Source organism: Anabas testudineus, chromosome 24, assembly GCF_900324465.2.
Source record: "Anabas testudineus chromosome 24, fAnaTes1.2, whole genome shotgun sequence".
NCBI classification, from domain to species: domain Eukaryota; kingdom Metazoa; phylum Chordata; class Actinopteri; order Anabantiformes; family Anabantidae; genus Anabas; species Anabas testudineus.
In genome coordinates, this window is record NC_046632.1 from 4144472 (window position 1) to 4166648 (window position 22177).

General features: G+C 43.6%; 2 protein-coding genes across 6 annotated transcripts in view; one reads left to right on the plus strand and one right to left on the minus strand.

Moving 5' to 3' along the window:
- Positions 1-3017, plus strand: part of cdc42bpab (CDC42 binding protein kinase alpha (DMPK-like) b) — a 64245-nt gene extending 61228 nt beyond the window's left edge. For all 4 annotated transcript variants that reach the window (XM_026341998.1, XM_026341995.1, XM_026341993.1 and 1 more), the window contains one exon: positions 1-3017. In XM_026341998.1, the coding sequence (XP_026197783.1) occupies positions 1-132 (132 nt within the window). In that variant the 3' untranslated portion in view covers positions 133-3017.
- On the minus strand, positions 776-20855 carry fzd3a (frizzled class receptor 3a). Of its 2 annotated transcripts, XM_026341999.1 has the most exons (9): positions 20770-20855; positions 19159-19751; positions 9593-9789; positions 8237-8699; positions 7849-8148; positions 7474-7725; positions 5204-5352; positions 4523-4780; positions 4189-4447 (listed from the first exon to the last, which is right to left on the minus strand). In XM_026341999.1, exons 2-9 carry the CDS (start codon positions 19357-19359, stop codon positions 4189-4191), a joined length of 2079 nt encoding a protein of 692 aa, XP_026197784.1. In that variant the 5' UTR covers positions 19360-19751; positions 20770-20855. The 2 variants fall into 2 exon arrangements, with proteins under 2 accessions (XP_026197785.1, XP_026197784.1); XM_026342000.1 differs by lacking the exon at positions 20770-20855 and having other exon boundaries at positions 776-4447; positions 19159-19359.
- Positions 20856-22177: the final 1322 nt, after the last annotated feature.

Sequence of the window (22177 nt, forward strand, 5' to 3'; positions counted from 1 at the left end):
GACTCGGACTCCCCCCGTCACTCCACGGCCTCTAACAGCTCCACCTTCAGCAGCCCCCCCAGCCCAGCTTCCCCACACAAGACCAAGTCCCTGTCCCTGGAGAGCACAGACCGGATGGGCTGGGACACATGAGCCCCCTGCAGAAGTCTCACCCGCCCAACCCCACCCACCGACTGACCGACAGCACAGGATTTCAAACCTTCCTCCTCCCCCCGCCCCCACACAGCCCAGAGAACTGCGCCTCCTGTCCACCGCTTCCTCCTGATGAACATTTGTCCCACTTTACAACCTGTCATTAGCCGCTCGCCGTCACCTCCACAGACGGAGCAGAAACACTAGTCAGTGGTCTCTGAGGGAGAAGTTAGCTTCACTTAGTGGTAGTGTCCATGATGTTTGAAGTGTGTGTGTGTGTGTGTGTGCGCGCTCCCCAGCGTGTGTGCATGTGTTTATCCAGAAAGGGCATATGATATAGGAAGACAACCTCCCGTCTCTGCTCTTTTTTTGTTTCTTCTCTTTTTGTTGTCAGCTGAAGTGACGGCGCTCTGCCCACGGCCCCAGTAGAGATTAATCCAGACTGAAAAACCTCACTATGCTACAAACTAAGAAGAGGATCAATGTCGAGACAAACCCATTTCTACTTGTACATAGGACCCTCTGGGTTTTAGGGGACAATATTTTAATTTATTTATCAATCTTAGACACGGAAAGGGAAGTTAGCTTGAAGCGGGTAGGTGGAGTTTAAAGCCCTTGTCACTTCCCTCGGTTGCTTTCTCTGTAGGTGCTGCAAAAAACTGAGAAAAAAAAAAAGATGGAGGAAGGAAAGCTATTTTTCTTTTTTTAATTCATTTGCTCATCATACTAAGTGCAGTGACTTTATACCCTAATTTTTTATTTTTCGACCGTCAGCGAAAAGCTACACACAGCGTTAACGCCGCCGCCTCGTATGACATCACAGCTCCCGCTCTCTTCCTCATCGGTTCAAGTGCGAGGGACATGGTCCAGCGGCCCTGGACGTGTCCTCCGTTGTAGCATAGACGTTCCCACTTTGCTGTCCAACCAAACTGACCAGCTCACAGATCCCATCACAGCAATGTACATAGGTTCAAAGTAGAGAGTAATATATGATAAGGAAAATACTATAGAGAAGTACAGGGGAGAGAAAAGATGCTCTTTGACTTTTCTTTTTGTTCTGAGAGTGAGTTTGGGTTGTGTTCACACTAAAAGCCATTTGAAACCACTTTCTTTTTTTTTACCCATTGATTTTATCTTTTGTTTTTTTTTTTAGTTTTTTTTATTCTATGTAAAACACGTGTTGTGTGTTTATTTTCCCCCACTCTGTTTGTACTGGAGTGAAAAAAGACAAATCACACATGTTTTTGTTTTTTTTTTTTTTTGCAGCTAATGCCTTGTCCTGCTCCTCTGAGTGCAAGAGGTGCAGCGGCTCTGATCATTTAATCAACGTTATTATTGTGCGTTTCGAAATTGGCTGTGGTACCTGGACCGGCTCGATTTAACCAAAAAGAGGGAGACTATAAGAGATTGTGTCTTTCTCACAGCCTTTGCTTATTCTGAAGAATGTTGTGATGTTGAAAGCTCCATTTGTAAAAGTAAAAAACACTAAAATAAGAATGTAAACTCTAAAAAAGGTGCGAGAAAGCAGCACACTGGTTTCTGTTTGTCCTCATAAACCGCTGATAAAATATTCTCAGCGCTGCCTTTTGTCTGTAAAATGAACAAGGCTGGATCTGGAAACCTCCCTCTGGGCAGTATCAAAAAAGGCCTTTTGAAAAAGCTTTCTCTTTTTCTTTTTCTTTTTAAATAACGCTGTGGCGGCTCCCGGCTGCAGAGCAGGGCATTCACAGTCAAAAACCTGTTACCTCTGTTTGTCCGCTACAGTTTAGAGGCGGAGATAAAAGCGTTTCACCACAACAGAGCTGAAATGACCCAGATGTTTAAACACTAACTATGAAGTGGTTGTAATGTGGTTTTATGTGTAAGACCGTACTGCACCAGCGGTCTGATGCTGGTGACAGGGACGCCTCACTATCCTGGGTTCTCCACTTTATTCCACTTGTTAGAAAGGGAAACAAAGCTCCGCTAGCACCCTGGTGGTCATTCCTGCCGGTTCCCCTGTTGAAACCAAGCAGCTCTAAACAACTCATTCCAAGTATTTTATTTAGTTTTATTCCACTTTTATATAAAGAGAGGTTTGGAGCGCTGCAGTGCAACTAAGCTGGTTTTATTCCAAATAACCACCTCAGCTTTTTGTTTGGTTTGATTTTAAGCTAGTGTCTCCTCAGCTCCTGCTGGACCTTCTGTAGAATGGATCAACAGGGGGTTTGTGATTGGCCGATATTGTACAGACAGCCGTTCCCAGGTCAAGGAGAGGGGCCGAGAAACTCAGGAAATGTCCGAACCAATGAATTGTTTTCATTTAGGTGAGAATGAGGTTTGTTTGGTGGGTGGGTGAATGGATGGATGCAGGAGGGAGGGAGGGGAATCTGGCTGCAGTGTACACTAGATGAAAGGGGGGGATAAATGATGAAATGTTTCAGGGGCGAATGTTGACAGGTGGTTCAACAGCTGAGGTGCCACAGTGGAAACTTTAAAGAGGAAGAAAATCTTTAAAAAATCAAACGCCTTTGCATTTCAGTGAGGTCTTATCTACAGAACCTTCGATATTATTTTGCTCTATCATATCATATTACACTTTTTTTTTCTAGGATTGCTTTGTAATAATTTGTACAGTTTTGCATGTTATAGATGTAATCATTTTTGATTTTGGTTTGTTGTTTTACTTGGACTTGCTCCTTTTTGAACGGTTTGGGCGTTTTACTGATGATAACCCACTACAGGTGATGTAGATTCTTTTTTGCACAAAAAAACAAAAAAAATATTTAAGGTGTAAGGTCAAAACAAAAATAATGTATGGAACTGGCTGCCACACTTGTGGAGAACTCATTATATTAACCTGACTCCGATGTATTTCAATAAAGCGGAGGGCTGTTACAATTCCACCCCCAGTGTGTTTCTGTGTGCTCATTTCTTTAAAAAAAACTTTATTACAAATGAACAACAAAGTTCACTTTTTACATCTATGCACAAGTTTTGCCACTAGAGGAAAGATTAGACATTAGCTACAGCAGCTACACAGTAAGGTCACACTTTTTAAACTATTCACAATGACTAATGTCAGGGCAGAGTTTCATCCATCAGAGTGCAAACGTGTTCACACAGAAAACAGAGGGGAGCTCAGGACTCCGCTCCGTTAACACTTCTTTTCATTCACCTCGTGTTCTGTTTGAACAATCGATCATAAGGCAGGAGATTGAATCTGGCTTCTTTTTTTTCTTCTGTTTTTTTCAGCCCTTGCATTCAAAATAGCAAATCACAGACTCGGACGTTATCATCTCATTACAGAGATTATTACATAGGTAATAGTTTCCTCAACAGTAAAACGACTTCAAAGCTTTAAAAAAAATGAGCCAAGGCTTCTGTAAAGGTCACCAAACAGCCAGAGGTTTGAGAGACAAACATCTGGATGTTGTGTGGTTTCAAAGCAGCTGTAGAAAAGTTCCCTTTTTCATTACCAACATTTTTTACACATGTAAAATGGAAAACTAGTGAAAAATAGTGCGGATGTCCGAAGCTGAACTGGTGCAAAATTGGTCAAATGTAGCCGCTGGCAAATTTGAAACAAGACCCTGGTCGGTGCTTTTCTACACAGACGATTCATCGTCTAATATCCTTCATACAAACATTTACAGTGCGACTAAAAGAATAATCCAGTGCAGTGTGTCAGTGTCGGCTGGCTCAGTAGTGGGTTGTAGGTCCAACAGTGAAGCCTTGTTGTTCTTTTCCAGTGTTTCGGACGTTCTCACAAAGTCCATCATAGTCTTGTAAACTTGACTCGAAGTCATTTAGAGGCTTCAGTTTTTGGGATCAGCTAGTAGGTTCAGTAAAGCTGAGAGGACATTTTAAGGCAGAAATCCACACTCGAGCCCTCGGTTTGGCAGGATGGAGCTCTCGTCTCACAGCGTCTAGTTGTGCTTCAGCTCAGAGTGTCGACCTGAAGCCACAGTGGATCCTCAGTCTTTGTAGCAAAACAAAGACAAGTCATCTTTCCTAATCTGACTTCCACCCGACCAATCACATCGTCCGATACAGGAAACGAGGTTAGAGTTCAGATCAGGCTGCAGCTCCGTCTTCCTCTAGGACTCTGTGGATGCCGTTTCCACGGCCACCGAGAACAGCTTGGGTGGTGCTGCTCAGATCCCTGATGCTGCTGTGTCGCGACTGGCTCTCCAGCCGCTGGGTGGAGTCGTGCCGTGACAGGCTGTCCAGACGATTGGTGCTGCAGTGCCGGGACTGCGACAGGTCGTTGAGGCGCGGCATGCTGCCGTAGGGTAGACGGTCGTCTACAGCCCGGAAACTGGAGGCCGTGTATCTGAGAGCAAAAAGAACTGATGTCAGCTGAGGGAAGAGGTGTTCTGGAGGATTCATTAGAAAGTTCAGCACCCACCTGCCGTCTCTGGAGCGGTGCAGGCTGCCGTGATAACTGCTCATCTTGGAGCGTGCGCTGCGCACTGAGCCGGCCCGGCTGGTGCTGGCACTGGGCGGTTCATCCAGCATGGCCAGGTGTGTGGAGGAGGCGTGGGTGGAGGTCCCCTGAGTGGATGTGCCCCGCGACTTCCTCACGATGGGCGTGTTGGGGTCCCTGAGGAGCAGCTGGGTGAAGTCTGGCTCCTGGAGCACCTGCCTGCTTTCGTTGACCATCGCACTGCAGCAGGGGAGGAGGAAGGGAGTGAGGGCAGAGGGGTGGTGGGTGTGGTAGAAGAGGGTGGAGGAGTGTGTGCAGCAGGTGGTAAGAGAGGGGTTAATGCTCTAAGTTTGGAGGGGAGGGAGGTGAGTTCAAACTCATGTAGACGTCTTTAGTTTACAGAAACATCTGCGTCCTCTCAGCATAGAACCAACACTTCCACATGATGATGAAGTGATTCGTGTCCATTTAGTTCAGATACACACACAGATACATTATTTAACTGAAGATGATCACATCGTTTTTAAGACAAATGGTCACAGTAAATGAAGATAAAGTATATTTAAACTAATCACTACAATGAGATTAAATGTTCAGCTTGAACTAAAAATGGAAAATAAAAATAAACAGTCTGACAGACTCCATCAGAGGATTCATACGTACTCTTTGCGTCTCTTGCCGTGGAAGAAGCTGGCCCACTCGAAGCAGGTCTTCTTACTGCCCACCCAGAACACTGAGGGGATCCCTACAATCAGCATCATCAGATACTTGATCAGGAACAAGACGAGGTCAGGGCGACTTGTATTCTCCACCTACACAACACACACACACACACAGACACAGACACAGACAATGTGGTTATTTGTTAGGTGGTGAATGTTTGTGGTGACTGAGACGGTGCTGAACAGGAGAGAAAATATATCATTTGTCATTTTTAAATGTGTGTGTAGACATGAGAGGAAGTGCTGGAAAAAGAGGAGGCTGCAGATAATACACCCACGTGTCCTGAAGAAGAAGGTGTGTGTGTGTGTGAGAAGAACTGACTGATGGTGGGTTACAGGCGATGACTTCATCGTTCAAATCCCAGATTTTATCTTTGCTGCTGTTGAAGCAGCATTACCATCCACAGGCGACGCACACTGTACATGGAAATAACCAACTGAAGCCCTGACACAGAAATAAACCCTGTGTTGTCCCTGTCTGGAAACAGACAGTGTCCAATGTTCACTCACTCTCAGACGTTTGACAGTTAAATCATTGAAATGACCAAAATATTCAGTGTGTCCATTTTGTACTGTGATTACTGCTAATGTTTCATTTTATTTGGTTAGAGTCATAATAACAGTGGAAAAATAAATAGTATTCAAAATAGTATTAAAACATAAAACATGTATAAACAGGGTGATGGTGAAGGTCGTTTGTTTCCGGGTGACTTTAGAGCAGGACGACACTATGTGGAGTCACCACACTGCTGCTTTGTGCCACAGCAACAGTACTGCTGCTCTCTTCCCATCTCCATTCCTCTCTCTCTCTCTCTCTCTCTCTCACTCACACACACACACACACACACACACACACACACACAGACAGACACAGATGTAGTCATGATGGCCTCATTATGAGTGGGCCAGTCAGCGAGACCCGAGGCTCAGTGATGCAAAGATACGCTCGTTATAGCAGAGATAAGGCCGCGCGCGAGCTCACCAACATCCTCGTTACGACCGTGTCACATGTTCTGCTGCATTTACACAGGAGCGTAAAGCTCCAGCATCAACCTCCGTGTGAGAAGTAGTTTATGTAGCCAGACCTTAAATTAGCTGCAAGACTGAAAACTCCGTCTCAGCCTCAGCCTCTTGTTCATTTGTCCGGACTAACGAGCGTAGTGCTGCGATAGCGGGGTAGCATCAGAGTGTGTGGGTGTGTGTTGAGGATGGAGGAGGAGGAGGAGGGCCGAGCATCACTCGGGAGCTGAACAGCAGAACAGGAGCCTGGCCTCAGGGAAGGCTTTCTGTGAGGCACTTTGAGTGTACGCTGTCTATGATACATGTTATGGGCTTTGTGTGTGCTTTCATGAAAACTGAGGGGCTGTGGTGCAAAATGTAATCTTTGTGTTAAGCTACACACAGAAGCATCTCTGCAGTACAGACAGCAGGACGGCACTCAGCTGTCCAACACATGCAGCTTGTGTTCAGATCTGCAGCCACTATGATGTGAATCAGCTTGACTCCACTGACCCCTGCTCTCCCAGCTGAAACATACACTGGATTACTGCACTGCTCTCTTATACAGTGCACAGTGTCTATATGACAGATTAGCACGTTACACTTTCTCTTAGGCCTCAAATATCTGTAACTGCTCAGTCAGTCAGTGCCACGGGGTCTGAGAAGTGACAGTCTGCAGCGCTGCACACCTGCAACACTTTCTACCACGATCAAAATCCACTGAACGGTTCAAGTGAATGTGCAAAGGCAGCTTCTCATATGGGAGGTTGTACCTGACAGAAAGGAACAAAAACAACAGAGACGGAGAGAGAGAGAGAGCTTGTGTAAATTATTAACAGCTCTGTGTGTGTGTCTACTTGTGTTGGAAGTTACTGCAGCTCTGTGAAGAACCTCAGCTGTTAAAGACAAGCAGCCTGAAAGTTACAAGTAAACTGTCTCGTGTGTCACTGTGTTTGCATATGTAGAGATCTGAACTTTTTATCCCTCCTACGATGCACATTTAAAGAAGAGGGGAAAATATGACATCACCAGATGACAGCTACAATGCATGCAGACAAGCTCTTTAGTTATCAGACTACAGATTCCAACTTAAATAGAAATAGAATAGAATGAAATAGAAATGTATCTTGCTTCCATTAAAGAGCCACATCACTACTGGGGGTTATTAATAAAAACTAGAACACAGTACAACACTGGGGTGTGGTATATTACCTGGTAGGGACAGGGGATGTGGTAGTCTCTGCACTTCTCCTGGATCCAGGTCGTCTCCCAGGTGGCTCTGTAGCTGTTTTCATACAGGTAGCAGCCCAGCACAGTCAGCAGAGGGACTAGGTAGAGCACAGAGAACACACCGATGCGAATCATGAACTTCACCAGCTTCTCCTGGTTCTCCTTCTCCAGTGGGATCTCCATGCGGACCCTGTTCAGTGCTGCGATACCTGCCAGCAGCAACGCCACACCCACCTAGCATGGTGTGGGGGATAAAAGAGTTAAATGTGTGAAGTGTTTGTTTCCATTTAATAAGTAAAGAACAGCTTCATATCAAACAACAACTGCCTCCATGTAAGATCAAGAACTGTTCCTCACCACGACATCCAGTCCCAGCGGGACCAGTAGGAACCAACGCAGTGCCATCAAGTTGTAGAGCCCCACGAAGCAAACGCCACTGACACTGTCCCCCTCGATCTTGTTCATGGCGAGCAAGGCGACGGTGAGGACACCAGGGACGCCCCAGGCACAGGCGTGGAAGAGGAGGGCCTTCTTCTCTATAGCCTCACTGCCCCACTTGGGAACAGCAGCCAGGAACCAGGTGATGGTCAGGATGACCCACCAGACACTGCCGGCCATGGTGAAGAAATACAGCACCATGAAGAGGAGAGTGCAGGCCTGGGGCGGAAAAAAAGAAAAAGCAAGATTATTATTAATATATCGGAGTAGAAAACCAGAGAACAAGGCTGAGAGCAGACTGTCTGACCTTGTTATGGGAGCCCTGCGTCACAGTTGAAGCCCTGAACCTCCCTGGACTTGCTGCATTACAGGAAACTTTGTCCTCCAACAGGAAGCCCAGGAAGAACACCAGGGACACCATCATGTAGCACACAGCGTAGAATATAATCGGACGCTCTGGGTAGCGGAAGCGTGACACATCAATGAGGAAAGTCAGGAAGGTGAATAGAGTGGCAGACAGGCAGACAATGGACACAACCCCGATGAAGTAGCGGGCAAACATCAGCTCCTCACGAGTGAAGTACATGTTGGGGCAGGGAGGCGAGCAGTCCCGGACCCCCATGAAGGAGTAGCCGAGCTCGGGGTCGATTTTGAGTTCTCTTGGACACCAGAAGCCGTAGTCTCTCTGGACAGAGATGGGGGATTCTGTTGTGTCCGAGCTGGACAGCAGGTCTACAGGACGGGGGTAGGGCTCATCACAATCTGGGAACCTGGAGGAGACAGAGACACAATGACCTCAGAGTCATTTCAGCTGCAAAGCCTTTAACAACAGATTACACAGGCTGCCATTATGTTACTGCCAGCTACTTTCAGAAGCTTTTAATAGTGTTTCAGATTGATGACTTCCCTTTTAGGCAAGTGGTGATTACAGGACACAGCAAAGAAATTCAACTTGCAGAGACTTGAAACTTGTCTGCTACAGAATACATTTTGCTTGTTCTTTTCAGACAAAGTTTGAAAGTCTCTTTGTTTTGCAGCTGAACACGTCTTTTGTTGTTTTGCTGACATGGAGGATGATCAACCGTTGCCAAGAAGATATAAACAGCAATGCTGCACTGTCTATGTCATCTTGTTGTTCTTTATTCAGTTCATTATAGCTAGTTATATTTTAAACAATACAACACTTCATCGCAGTATGAAGGGAATACAGTATTATTGGTAAAATCATTCTGGGTTCTGCATTGCTGTGTTGGTTTGACTGAATCAATCACCAGGCTGCAAAAGGATTAGTGTTCAGGGACAACAAAGCTAAAGATGAATAAGAGATAATTATTCAGTCTCAAATATATAATGTACATATATATATATATATATATATGTACGTTTTATCACACTGGTTTGTGGAGGCTTTACAAGATGGCAACAAGTTGATTTTCATTTAGAGACCATGGAGTACAATTCTAGTGCAACCTATTCACAGATCAACTTATCTGTTGATCTGTAAATCAACTTATACTAGATGGACATGTTTGTCTTTTACATGCATGCTGGTCTGCTGCTGCACAATTACTCCTCCCACAGAAAGAAGATCTGATTACTACTAGAGTTGTGGCTGTTATCACTGAAACACATGCAGAGGGAAACATACTGCTCCTCTACCAACCTGTTGCAGTCCATCTCCTCTGGCCAGCTGACACCAAACATGTCCATCAGTTTGTAGCAGTCACTCTTGGCCTGCAGGCAGAGGCGGCGGCAGGGCAGAGTCATCCGTCCATACTCGGTGCACACAGGGGCGTAGAGAGCACACAGGAACATCCTGAGCTCTGGGGAGCACTGTAGATTCACCATGGGATGGAACGGCTGCAGGCAGAGCCACAAACAGAAAGAGAGACACACTTAGAGTTTAGTACATCAAAACACCAGCACTAAATAATGGATGTCAGAGTTGAAAAAGAAAACACTGAGCCAGAGTGTTACTCAAACTTCACAGTGTGGGCCAAAGAGAAGCACAAAGTGATCAGTGGAGCATGTCGTCTGACAGTTTCTGGAGATGAGTCCACAAAAACAACTCTGACCCCTTTCCTAATAATCCCCTCCACCCCTATATTTTCAGCTGCCCCCTTTCTACATCTCCCCAACCACACACACACATACACACAGAGCCAGGGTTGCATCTGCTGCTGACAGGGCCTTTGTGCTCCGAGGAGGACCACGCTGTGACTGACTGACACACTGCATAGACACATGAGCCAGTGCCAACGGAAGTATATTATTTACATGCTAACACACCCATGTACACATATAAACTGAGCCAAGAGGTGGTGTGAGAGCAGGAGGCATGTGTGGGGCATGTTGTTAATATGCAAATAGCTAGAAGAGAGAGAGAGGGTGAGAGAGTGTGTGTGTGTGTGTGTGGGGGCGTGTGTGTTTGTGAATGACCGACTGGATAAGCATATGTACAAATCTGTATCAAAGAGTGCATGTTTCTGAATACATTGACTTACATATATACCTCAGTTTGGTGTGTGTGTGTGTTTTACAGAAAGGCCTTCAGCCACACCCAATTCAGTCAAACACATGTTACCCACCCTCCCCCAAAATTTAAAGACAGAGGTCTGAAAGACAGACAGGGACAGGGAGGGGGAAGGGAAGGGAACGGACAGGATGGCAGGGGAGGGGTGAGGAGAGGACAGGCTGGGGCCAATTTGTCACTGTGTTTGTTAGAGAGGTGGATATTAAGGAGGACAAGTCAGTGTGGTTTATATAAGTTCAAGACCTTCGTCAGTGTAAACCAGAGCGTCCACACTGTGGCTGCTACACTGAAGAACAGCTGGGCTACACAATGTAGTTTCACCAAGAGTCTGTGTTCTTTTCTGACCCACACGTAAGCTGGGTCAGAAAACACAACACACACAAGTCACATCCTGTATCGAGAAGTGTCAAGATTGAGTAAAAAAAAAAAAAAAAATGAAACATGAAAACAAAATTACAGTCTGCTTTTATGTAACCGGTCACACAGACTGATGTGATATAAACAGATAAAACACAGTCCGTTCCTCTTAATCCTACAAGGTACACGGCCTTTAAAATGAAAAATCTCTGCTGCACCTAGAATCTGGTGCTGATCTTCTCAGTTGTTTGTTACCTTAACCTCAATCAGGCTGGAACACTACTGCAATGTGTTCCCAGCAAATGTCTACAACGTCCCTACATATCCCTCTCCTGACAACATGCTTGTCTTGCCACCCGCATGTGATGTCTTTCTGTAAAAAGGATTGTAATGGCTGTTAGACCACAACGCACACCGCGCCCACATCTACGCAGCTTTTGTCGGCGCCTTGTTCGTGTCACTTTTTTTAGCGAGAGTAAGATCATCATCAGGTCTCGCTGGGCACTTCTGTATGATGATATAAATACGAGTACTCATGTAGCATGTTTCACTAATATGACAGTGATCCCTGTTGAAATGGGCCTATAACTGCACGCAGACACTACTGATCTTAAACTTAGTGTTTATTATTGTTTATACAGTAGTGTAGATGTAGGTGACCTTTGACTCCTACAGTAAGTACTCACTGATTAGCACTGACTGTTTAATTAATCCCAAAATATCAAAAAGCAATTCTTTCTAATAAAGTCAACTTTTTCATAAGAAAGACTGTAGACTAGTGAAACTGTCCATCACAAGTTTACATCGGACATAATCAAATATCTTGTTTCGATGGCAGCTTGCAAATGTTGGGGAATATTCACATTTGTAAATATTTTTCCTTCTAAATTAATTTATTGATCAGTTGAGTATCAAAAATATTGCAATAATCTTTCTGGTGATAAACTTGAATTATTAAATTAAATATCAGTAATTTACCAAATGATACGAAATGTTTTAATTGACAAAAGCTGTAAGTGTACACATTTAAAGTAGTTTAAAATGATTCAAGCAGACATATATTGTGAAAAACCTCTACGTAGAGCATGATGAAACGGAATTAAAAATGTGTCAAAGACCCGTTCTTTAAATGACATTCTGTTTGAATATTATATTACAACTCCAGTCCAGAACAACAGCGTCAAAGAGGCACACAGAAAGGAAAACATGAGTCCGTCTCTAGAGAAAAAACACAAGCCCTTTTTGCAAAAGCCTGAATGTCACCCCACCCTGCCAGTGCTGTGAAATAGGTGCTAGTGTACTGATTATCCTCCCTGCGATTCCCTTTGAGTTCAGTTGCCAGTTTTGTGACCATTACTTCATCAGTCGTGCCCTGTGAGCGTGGCTTCACCACTCAAACATGATCTAATGCAGCTAAAGTGAGCTTGTATTTTCGCTCTTTCACTCTTTTCGCTCTTTTTATTCCCGCAGGCTACAGATAGAACACAATGTACTATATAGTGCTGTAGTATAATCTGGTATGCTCTGGAAGAAATGCTTGAATAAATATTTAGGCTACTGAGGAGATGATATACCAGGGAAACTCAGCTTCTATTCCTATTTGTCTCGCTTCCTTTTCATTATGATTCCCATTTTTCTATTTTTATACTCCTCCATCAATCATCTCTCTCCTACCATTCTTACCCCTCCTCCATCTCTTCAGTATCTCCACTCAGCCATTTTATGACACTCAGCCCATCAAGTGAGCCAGTGTGAGGACTGAACTGACACACACAGTCAGCAGCCTGAACACCACCAAACACCAACATCTTGAGGCCCCACGGAGCCTCTACCCTCTCCACTGGGATTCACTGGGTTAATGGCCACACTGTAAACAGCTGGTGAACCACTGGTCCAATGAACGGCCAGGGCTCCGTCATAGAGCTTTGTGCCCCAGAGCCGGCCGTGTAAAGAGAATCAACCGTGTAATACTCAACTCTGTCAAATGGAGCAGGCCTGGGGGGCGGTTTGCTAATGTAATTTTAGCTTCAACCCTGCTGCTACAGTCATTATGTATTCATTGGAGTTTGTTAGGGTGATTTTTCATCTCTGAAAATGTGGAATAATGTGCCACTCTGGTAATAGCAGCTCACACACAGAGAGATGTGGCATTTAAAAAAGCAGTGGATTCTGGGACAGCAAAAAAAGGCCATCCAGTGATATGATTTTAAATCTATATAATCAACATTATCACAATAAATGGCTGGATAAGCCAAGAGACACAGCAGGAGACAGAAGTGTTAGTTTGACAAGATTTTAAAATACTAAAACAGTAAACGTACAAAATATGAATTTATAACAAATGTTAAAACATAAGACAAAAGCTATCAAGAACAAGGTAGTCAGACCTTGGACTCCCCTGAAAAAAAGAATATTGTTTGTTTTATCAGAGGTTGGGTCTTTCAAAACACAAATAACCTACACTCTGTACTGTCCCTGAATGCTGCGCACTAGAGCCACTAACGCTTCTGCGAAAACGTTACTTTCTTAGCATGAAGCTTATGCGCAAAGGTAAGCGTTCATCTTACAGGAAATATCTGATTTAATAATGTTTTAAAACTGTGGTCATCACAGAGTATTAATATGTGGGAGGTTTTAACATGACAGAGGTGGAACGTCTCGCAGACACTGGATGTGTGTGACGCGGTTTCAGTCTGGTTTCAGAAGAGGTTCAAAGTTAAACACAGTTATTTTCCATATTGATGTATATTTTTAAAATGGTAAAATTCTCAACTCTACAAAATATCCGCCTTTAAAACGATAAGAAAAACTGCTTTGACCTTAGTTTCACCTCTATACATCTTTTAGATTATCCAGCATGTTTTGAATCAGATCAAAAACTGAGATATTAAATATTAATATGCCCTAGTTAAATGAAGTGCATCCAAGAATGGCTGAATGTACAATACTAATGCTAAAGTGATTAGTTTTTAATGAAGCCTCTGAGTCACCTGCTAAGATGCTGACAAAGAAGCCCAACGTGGCCAACTGGTCTGCGTTGATCTGTTCTTTTATAAATACCTCCCAGTCACCTCTCTTCCCATCATCCCCCACCCTCCTTCAGCTCCTCTTACTACGCTCTCCCCCCCTTTCCTCCCCGTCACCATTCCAATTCTCAAAATGTCCAAGCTCAGCGCCATGGCGACGAGTGATGCATCTCCAGGGAGGAGGAGAAGGTAGAGGGAGGAGAGCGGGGTTCGAGGAGGTCAGGGTGCGGGGCGGAGGGGACCACCTCCTGGGAGGCAAGAAAGCCTCTGCTGCCTTTGTTAACAGCACAATTGGGACCGTTTCCTGGGCAACGGGTGAGCCCTGTGTAGGGGGGAGGGAGAGGACAAAAGAGATTGGTGGATGGGGGTGTTGAGAGAAAGGAGGAGAGACGGAAAGAGAGGGAGAAAGAGGAGGGATGGGTTGACCGTGTCAGCCATATCATTCGACGCTAAGAAAGTGTTGCAGTCTGACAATGTGTGATGTCCACACACACACACACAGACACAGACACACACAGACACACAGACACACACAGACACAGAAAGGTTGTTGTGGACCAGCGACTTGCTCTCTAGATGTGCTCCTCATTCACTCCACAGCCAATAAACATGGTGTTGGACATTAAATAAAACAAGAGGCTCTTTTATAGCCTGGGTCACGCTAGGTAGGATTTATCAGACCATGTTGTGTCTCTATGTGCGTGCTGTGTGTGCAGAGCTGGATACATCTTTACTAGCTAACACAATACGGATTGGGCACTTTTTAGTTGAGTATAGCTTGATTCACACACTTTCACCTATCAGAGGGCTCACACACACACACACACCTCACGGCTCCTTTACAAACTCATTCACACAGGGTGGGTGGAGTATCTAGGTTATTCTACACAGCAGCTGTAACGTGACACATTTTATCTGGACGTGTTGTAAACCTGAGACAACAGGCTGATTGCCTGAGAGCAGGAGGAAATGAGTATAAGTGGGAGTGAGCAGATTAAAAATAAACCAGTGATTAGCTTTTGTGTCCAGTGCACCTTTCTCACAGCATGCAATACAAAACTAAATGCAGCAAATGCCAAACAATGGTATTCAAGATGTCCAAGAATAGTCCTAGATAGGCAGAATTACTTGGCTATTTTCCTTCATTTAAATGATAAAGATAAAACATCACTGAATTTCTTCCCTGCCGATATTCGTGGGACTTTCTTTTATCTCGCAGTCATTAAACTGATTTGTTCAAGCTTGGCTTCAGGTAAACAACCCCACTTGGTATATGTATATATGTCCCATCTGGCCTTGAAGAAGCATTCAGACAATCCGGGTTCTCATTACTTTTACAATGACAGTCACGTGACTCCAAAGACCACCTCCATCACCCAGTCTTTCTGCTTCTCCTCCTGCTTAATATTTGAGAGGCCAAAAGAGAAAAAAAGGAAACAATATCCCTGCACAATAAAACAATCAAATCAATCCAGCACTCCTCTGCTAAAGAAAGAGCAGCCCTGACATCACACTGGGTATCATGGCTAAGGTGTGATCCTAAAGCGATACATTTTGGATGCCCAGGGACGTTCGGGCCAGTTTCATTACTTTCCTGAACCCACGCTACTTTACATTCATCCAATAGCGTGTGCATCTATCGCTAGAGAGGGGGATTTTAAGCCATTTCTTCTTTTCTTTTTGCAGTGCCACTCAAATCCGCCATGCTCCCACTTATCCTATGAGTGTGCCACAATATCATTGTGGCACAGAAATAGCTGATTCCCAGCCCTGAGGCTGATGTCCCACTTCAACAGTGAGGTCATTCAGCGGTCAGAGATGACTGACTGAGAAAGGATCCACACGGGAAAGAAAAATCCTGTTTTTTAACATCACTTTAACTGTGTTGTGCCAGTCATAAATAATTATTATGAAAAAAACAAAAACAACAACAAAAAAACTCAATTACACTAACTTGTATCCCTGTGTACAGTTTATTATTTTTAGTTGTGGTTCACGCTAAAATCATCTGTTACTGCACTGAAGTCCAACATTTTGCAAAAGTTGTAAAAGATAATATAAGAGAAAGAAAACGTGAAGAGTTTTTAACAATTTAATGACAAATTGCCCACTTTGCCCAAAAAACAAAAACCCTGAAAAGACCTTAAAAAGTAAGACGTAAAAACGAAATTTAGAAAGAAACCACTTCATGGGGTTTAAACAAAAACTGTAAGAACGACAGGCGCTGGTTTTCGTCCAACTCCCAGTTTCTCCACGGTGCACGGCATTCATCATCATTATCATGGCTATTCAGTGGACCTAATTCCTTTTAAAAACCAACTGTCAATTCTCATTTGGCTGCCCTCAACATCTTACAGGCTTTGAATTCTCCCATGAACTGGATCTGGGGCGAGTTATCTGGAAAACAAGAGCCAAACAGAAGCGTAGTCTCCGTAATTTGGAACCTATTGCGTTTCCATGTGCTTTCCAATCCCGGTGACCATTTGGGACCACTAAAAGAGACTTAATTGTGCATCCATGACCAATCAAAGTGAACACCGTCTAAACCAGAAGTGCCTCTCTCTGTTCATTGCAACCCACACACTGTGATTGGGTGTAAAAAGCTAACCTGGCCACTAAACTGCTTATTATTGCAGCAACATGCAAAAAAAAAACCCTAAGACCCTAAGCTGAACCACATCACCTACTGTATCTCATTCGCACATTAAAATTCAACTTGTGTTTTCCTGACAGCCTCCATCAATAATCATTCGATGCAGACAAGGCAGACTGAGTAAACCCAGGAGATGTTAGCGAATGCTTCAGCAATGACAAGAAAGGACACGGCATGAGTATGAGCAGGCAGTTGATGCTAGAGTATTCGCATCTTTTCCAATCCCGGGTGCAGCTGTGATGTGATGTGGTGCAATGTGATGCTGCCTGCTCCCACAGCCAGGCAGGGGCATGTTCAGAGGTTACATAACCCTGGATTTTTGTGGCACACAGCCCCTCCCAACCTCCACCTCTCCATCTCTCTCTCTCTGACACACACCAGTTCACCAAAGTGGAGCAGGCACAGATGGTCCACACATCAACACCATCTCTGTACCAGGCAGGGTGGGGCATAGCTGAGGGGTAAAACTGACAGAGGATACAAGAGCCAATAAAAGCACGATGCTTAAAACAAATCTACTCCGATAAATACAGATGGATGGACAGATATACAGACAGGCAGACTGCTAATCCAAAGGAGCATTGTCTGATGTTGTGGAGCAGTTTGTACAGTAACTGCTTAATAGACTGAACATCCAGAGGGATCAGCCTATATAAAGAAAGGGATTAACTTAACGAGGTGATGCATCTGCTTCATCATTGTATTTAAATTTTTCAAAGAGGATAACAGAGCCACAGAAGTCAGTCACTGTCGATGGTAAATCTAGATTATCTAAGAGATAGAAACAATAAGACGGGGACTGAACACTAAAATCTGAGCTTTAATATTTCAGCTGAACCAAACTGACGCGGAGCCCAGTTTGGTATTTTCCCTCCCAGACTAAGTTGACTAACTGCTCCAAAGCCGGTTATGTAAAATGGCTTTTGGTGTACAAAAACTCATGTGAAGAGTCTCTGCATGTTGTGGTAAATCGCTCTCTCTCTCTCTCTGCTGCCAGATGTGAGGCCAGAAAGCATTTTAGGACAACACACCCATTTAAATCAGTGGCGTTTAATAATGCACTGTTCTCATGGCCTCCAGGACAAATATTAATACTTAATTCTCTGCTTAATGTTTTGGTAATACACTCCCAGTCCCTGGAGCTAGAGGAGCTGAATTAAAGTAGGCTAGCACTTTGATATTACCAACTCCCAGAACAGTTAGCCATAGTGATAGCTATCTAGGCTACTGATGTCCATGGGGCAGGCAGTGCAGCAGACACAGAGCTGCTTATTCAACATGTGAGCAAGACTAATTATTTAACAAACCTCTGTCCTGACCTGTGTTATGCATACAGGATATGTACACAGAAATGCAGCCTGTGTTCCTTACAGTGGTTGTAAATGTGTGTCAGTTATATTTCTTCCAATATTATGTGTCTCAACAAAGAAAAGGAGAGAAGGAACCAGGGAAAAGCGCTCAGTAAAGGTCAGACACAGGACGAAAGCCGTCAGAGAATAAGAGATGAATAAAAACTAGAGAAAAGGTCATGTTGTGAAAAAAAGAGGTAAGCTGTGATTTTGAAGAAAACTCCAGTTTCAACCAATCCAGTGCGTTTTCCTTACATGTGTTGTCCACAACTGGGCAGGTTTCACTGTGCTACAGAGATTTAGAGAAACAAAGACTCGCACACAACACAGCATACTGGGACAAGCTGAACAAGCCTCCAACACTTTTCTAAATAAACATCTTTTTTTAAATATAAGAATTATTTCAAATGTTTGTATGCAAGTCTGACTGGGTGGCTAACATGGGGCATATGGATGTTCACAGAGACGACGAGGAAAACCGCCTGGGCCGTTTGTACATCCTAAAAATAAAACTATGCCTCATGAAAAATTACTACTTTGCTCAAATACAAGCCCCTTTAATTAATTTTTCATTTGTTCCATTCAACACAATTAAATGACTTCAAACTGAGAGAACAAATACTATAGTGCAGCGTCTTTTGTTACTTGATCCTTCTTGGTGCCATAAAAGACATTAAACTGAATGGGCTGTGGACTACTGGTCAAACAAAACACGATATATGAAGACAGTGTCCTCGTAATTTTCTGTTATTTCATTTTAAAACACAAATTGAAAAATAAAGCATTGTAAATGGTTATATGAGCATTTCTCAAAACACGAACAGACTATAAAAAATGTAAAGTTGTATTTTAAAATGTGATAAATTGTAATTTTAAATTGGAGATTAAAAGAATAAAGAGATAAAGAAAGAATAAATAAAATATTATTATTATTACATCCATTCTAAATATATTTTTAATAATCTTTTCCACCTCTGATTAAATCTTTATCTAGAACCACTGTGTAAAAAGCCTTATCATGATATTTTAAGTTAGATTTTTTTTATGATTATTTATAATGATTTGTTTGTGTATTTGTTTGCCTTGTTGAGTATTTTATTGACGTTATAAGGTGTATTAATAATAAATAGAAGGTGTAATGTATTTGCTTAGTTGGTGTGATGATTTGAAAAATTAATATTGCACTTAAAGCTATTTCAAGAGGGTCTGCTGTGGTCTGAATGTGTTTTATCTGTTCAGAAGTATCAGTACCACCCTTTTACAACCTAACAACTAGAGCAGGGACAAAGTATTTCACATCTTTTACTGTACCTCCATGGCGAGAGCAGCGGTTTGCTGGTCGTAATGGTTCAGGATGTTGGGCATGAAGGTGGAGTTGTAGGACAGCCCCTGACACATACGCAGGGTGATGGGCTCACAGGTGAACAGACTGTGGCTCCCCGCTGCCGTATCCATGGGGATGGCAACGCATGCCGTTAGCATGGACACCGACAGCACCCACAGGAGATCCATGACCGGTCCACAAAGGAGGAGAAAAGAAAGTACCAGAGGGCGGCTGGTTAGAAAGAGGGGCTGGTCTCTGTTAGCATCTGGCTCAGTCACCAGAAAGGGGGGAATCACAGGACTTAAAGACTCTCAGGTAGTGTCTTCCTCCTCAGATCACACAGGTACAGTTAGGGTTGAGCAATGCAATCCAACTCAGCCATTGGTCGAAGCTGGCTGCATCCATCACCGTGGCAGCAGTGTCACAAGACCTCCATCACCTGAGAGATGCTGTGGTCCTATAAGACTCTGTTCTGTGACTGGATGGGCTCACACTCCTCCCTCTCTTGTCTTGTTGGACAGTGACGCTTCCTAGAAATGTTGATGACCACCGCAGACCGACAGGACGCTCAGTCCGCTATCTGAAAAATAAACCCAGAACCTACATTAGATTTATTCAAATTGTACAAGCTCAACATTAGCAGATTATTGAACATCAACAATATTTTTTTAAATGGTAAAGCAGAAATAATCTAACAAAAATAATAAAAAAAAAAGGAATCAGGCAATTAGTTAGAGACACTACAATTAAAAAACAGGCTGTTTCCAGAGGGGTGGTAATTGCTTTTCAGGTCACTAACTGTGGTGGGTATGTAGATGATTTATAACATAACAGCCAACATACTGTAATCAGAACTACATTAAAAAGCAGAAATAACTGCACACAGGGTAAATATCCAACAACTATATATGCATGTTCATGGGTTACAGCTTTTTTTTGTGGCAGTTTCTTTTAAAGGCGCATAGTTTCTCGTATTTGTGCAGATATTTGCGGCATCATTTATCCATTAAGTAAGATCAGAGTTCAGAAACAGTCAGGGCTGTTTTTAACAAGGCTTCTTCCTTTATTTCACACATAATGTGGCAGAACACACCCATAACATCTCTCCACTCACTGCCGCCTGACGTACAAACACAAGCTCAACGTGTTTAACAAACACTGATGTGAAACATGAAGCCCAGCTGTGTTTTAAATGTGAATTCGTGTGTTTCATCTACCTGTGCGTCAGTGATCAGCTCCTCCTGCAGCACCGCGCAGGGCGTCCATACACTGAATTAGTCCCTGTGTGTGTGTGTGTGTGTGTGTGTGTGTGTGTAGCGGGGACACAGCACGGTGTTTCATAGTCTGTGTCTCACAGTAGCAGCCTCACTAGTAAAAAAAAATGGCTGAATGAGACAGACAGACATGTGAAGCAACGCAGCAACACAAAAGCAGACGGTTAGTTCATCCTGACCTGAGTGAGAGTGCGCGGAGCGGGACGCAGCCTGCTCGGTGCCGGTGTGTTGGAGCCGGATCACCGGCGGCTGAGGCGGGTCTCACCCGGGAAACACTGCGGCTATAAACGCAACACGGAGCGGCCGAATGAAAGCAAACTTTACCTGGATGTCGAGCCCCGGATTCACGTGTGGCGACGGGGTCTCCTCCGCTCCTCAAGTTTAGTAACAATGAGTGCGCGTCCCTCTCCTCCTCCTCCTCCTCCTCCTCCTCCTCCTCCCGTCGGCCGAACGTCAATCCCGCGAGATTTCAAAAAAGACATTCCGGTCAGAACTGTCAAATTAAAAGCCTCCACAGCCTCATGATATCCACCGGTAAAACAGTATGTAGAAAAACACTGAAGTAACGAAGCGCACAATAAATTAAACATCTTCCAAGACGATGATGCAGATTTATTTACGCTTCATTGCTAACGTACTCAAAGTAACAGTTGTTGCAGCAGTGTGTTTTAATATTAGGCAGTGTATGATTCCTGTTTTTAATAACTAATAAATAAATTATAACCTTTGGTGGAAGACCCCCAAGTATTTTTTGAGTATTTCTAATAATGGTACCTTTAATCTTACTTTTTGCTCTATTACATGCATTAGACAGTTGTAGTAACTAACAATGCAGTTAACATTATACATAAAAGTAAATATACTTACATTGCATTGAGATAGATTAAACTAGTGGTTAAAATTAAATTCCACATTAACAAACCATACAAACTACTTTTAGTTAAGCAGAATATTTCACTTGTCAAAGCTATGAAATATGAATATAGATCTAAATGTCACATGTTTCCATTAGTTTGGATAAAGTCTAGCAAAAACACACATTATCTGAAGACTGAAGACAGCATATTACTCTGAAGGCGGCCTCGCGTCGTTTCCGGTCGTGCTGCGCCTCCGTGTGTTTCACTTGACGCAGCTTTCTGCAGCCTCTTCTTTCTGCACAGCAGGTTTTCTCTCTTCGTTGCGCGCGACCGCCCCTCCGTGCACGAGCATGCTTTCAGCTTTTGAATGAAAAACTTCAGTGGCTGGTGGCGTGGAGTGTTTTGTCTGGGTTTCTGCAAAAAAAAAAAAAAAAAAAAAAAGCACTAAATCAGCAGGCTTACAGCAGCATTTCACTGGACAACAGGCGCTTTATGTCATGGAAATACCTAGAGCATCTAAACTAATCATTACTAATAACAATATTATTACATTTTAACACATCTTACTATGTCTATTTTCAAAATGCACACACACACACACACACATATTACAGCTATTGTGACATTTACAAGACATAGGAAGATTAAACACTTCCTGTGTCCCAAATGTAACCAACAGGGTGGTGTCTGCAGGGAAGTATGCAAGCAGCTGTAAAACATATTTTTTTGCAGTATCACTGTATCCCAGGCAGATGGTCTGCATAGCTATTGCAGTGTCAGGCCCTCGGCACCACATTTGTCATAATTAGAGACAGTGACGCCTGCACGCTACACACACTGCACTGTTGTGTTTGCAGCACCCCCCTGTGACAACC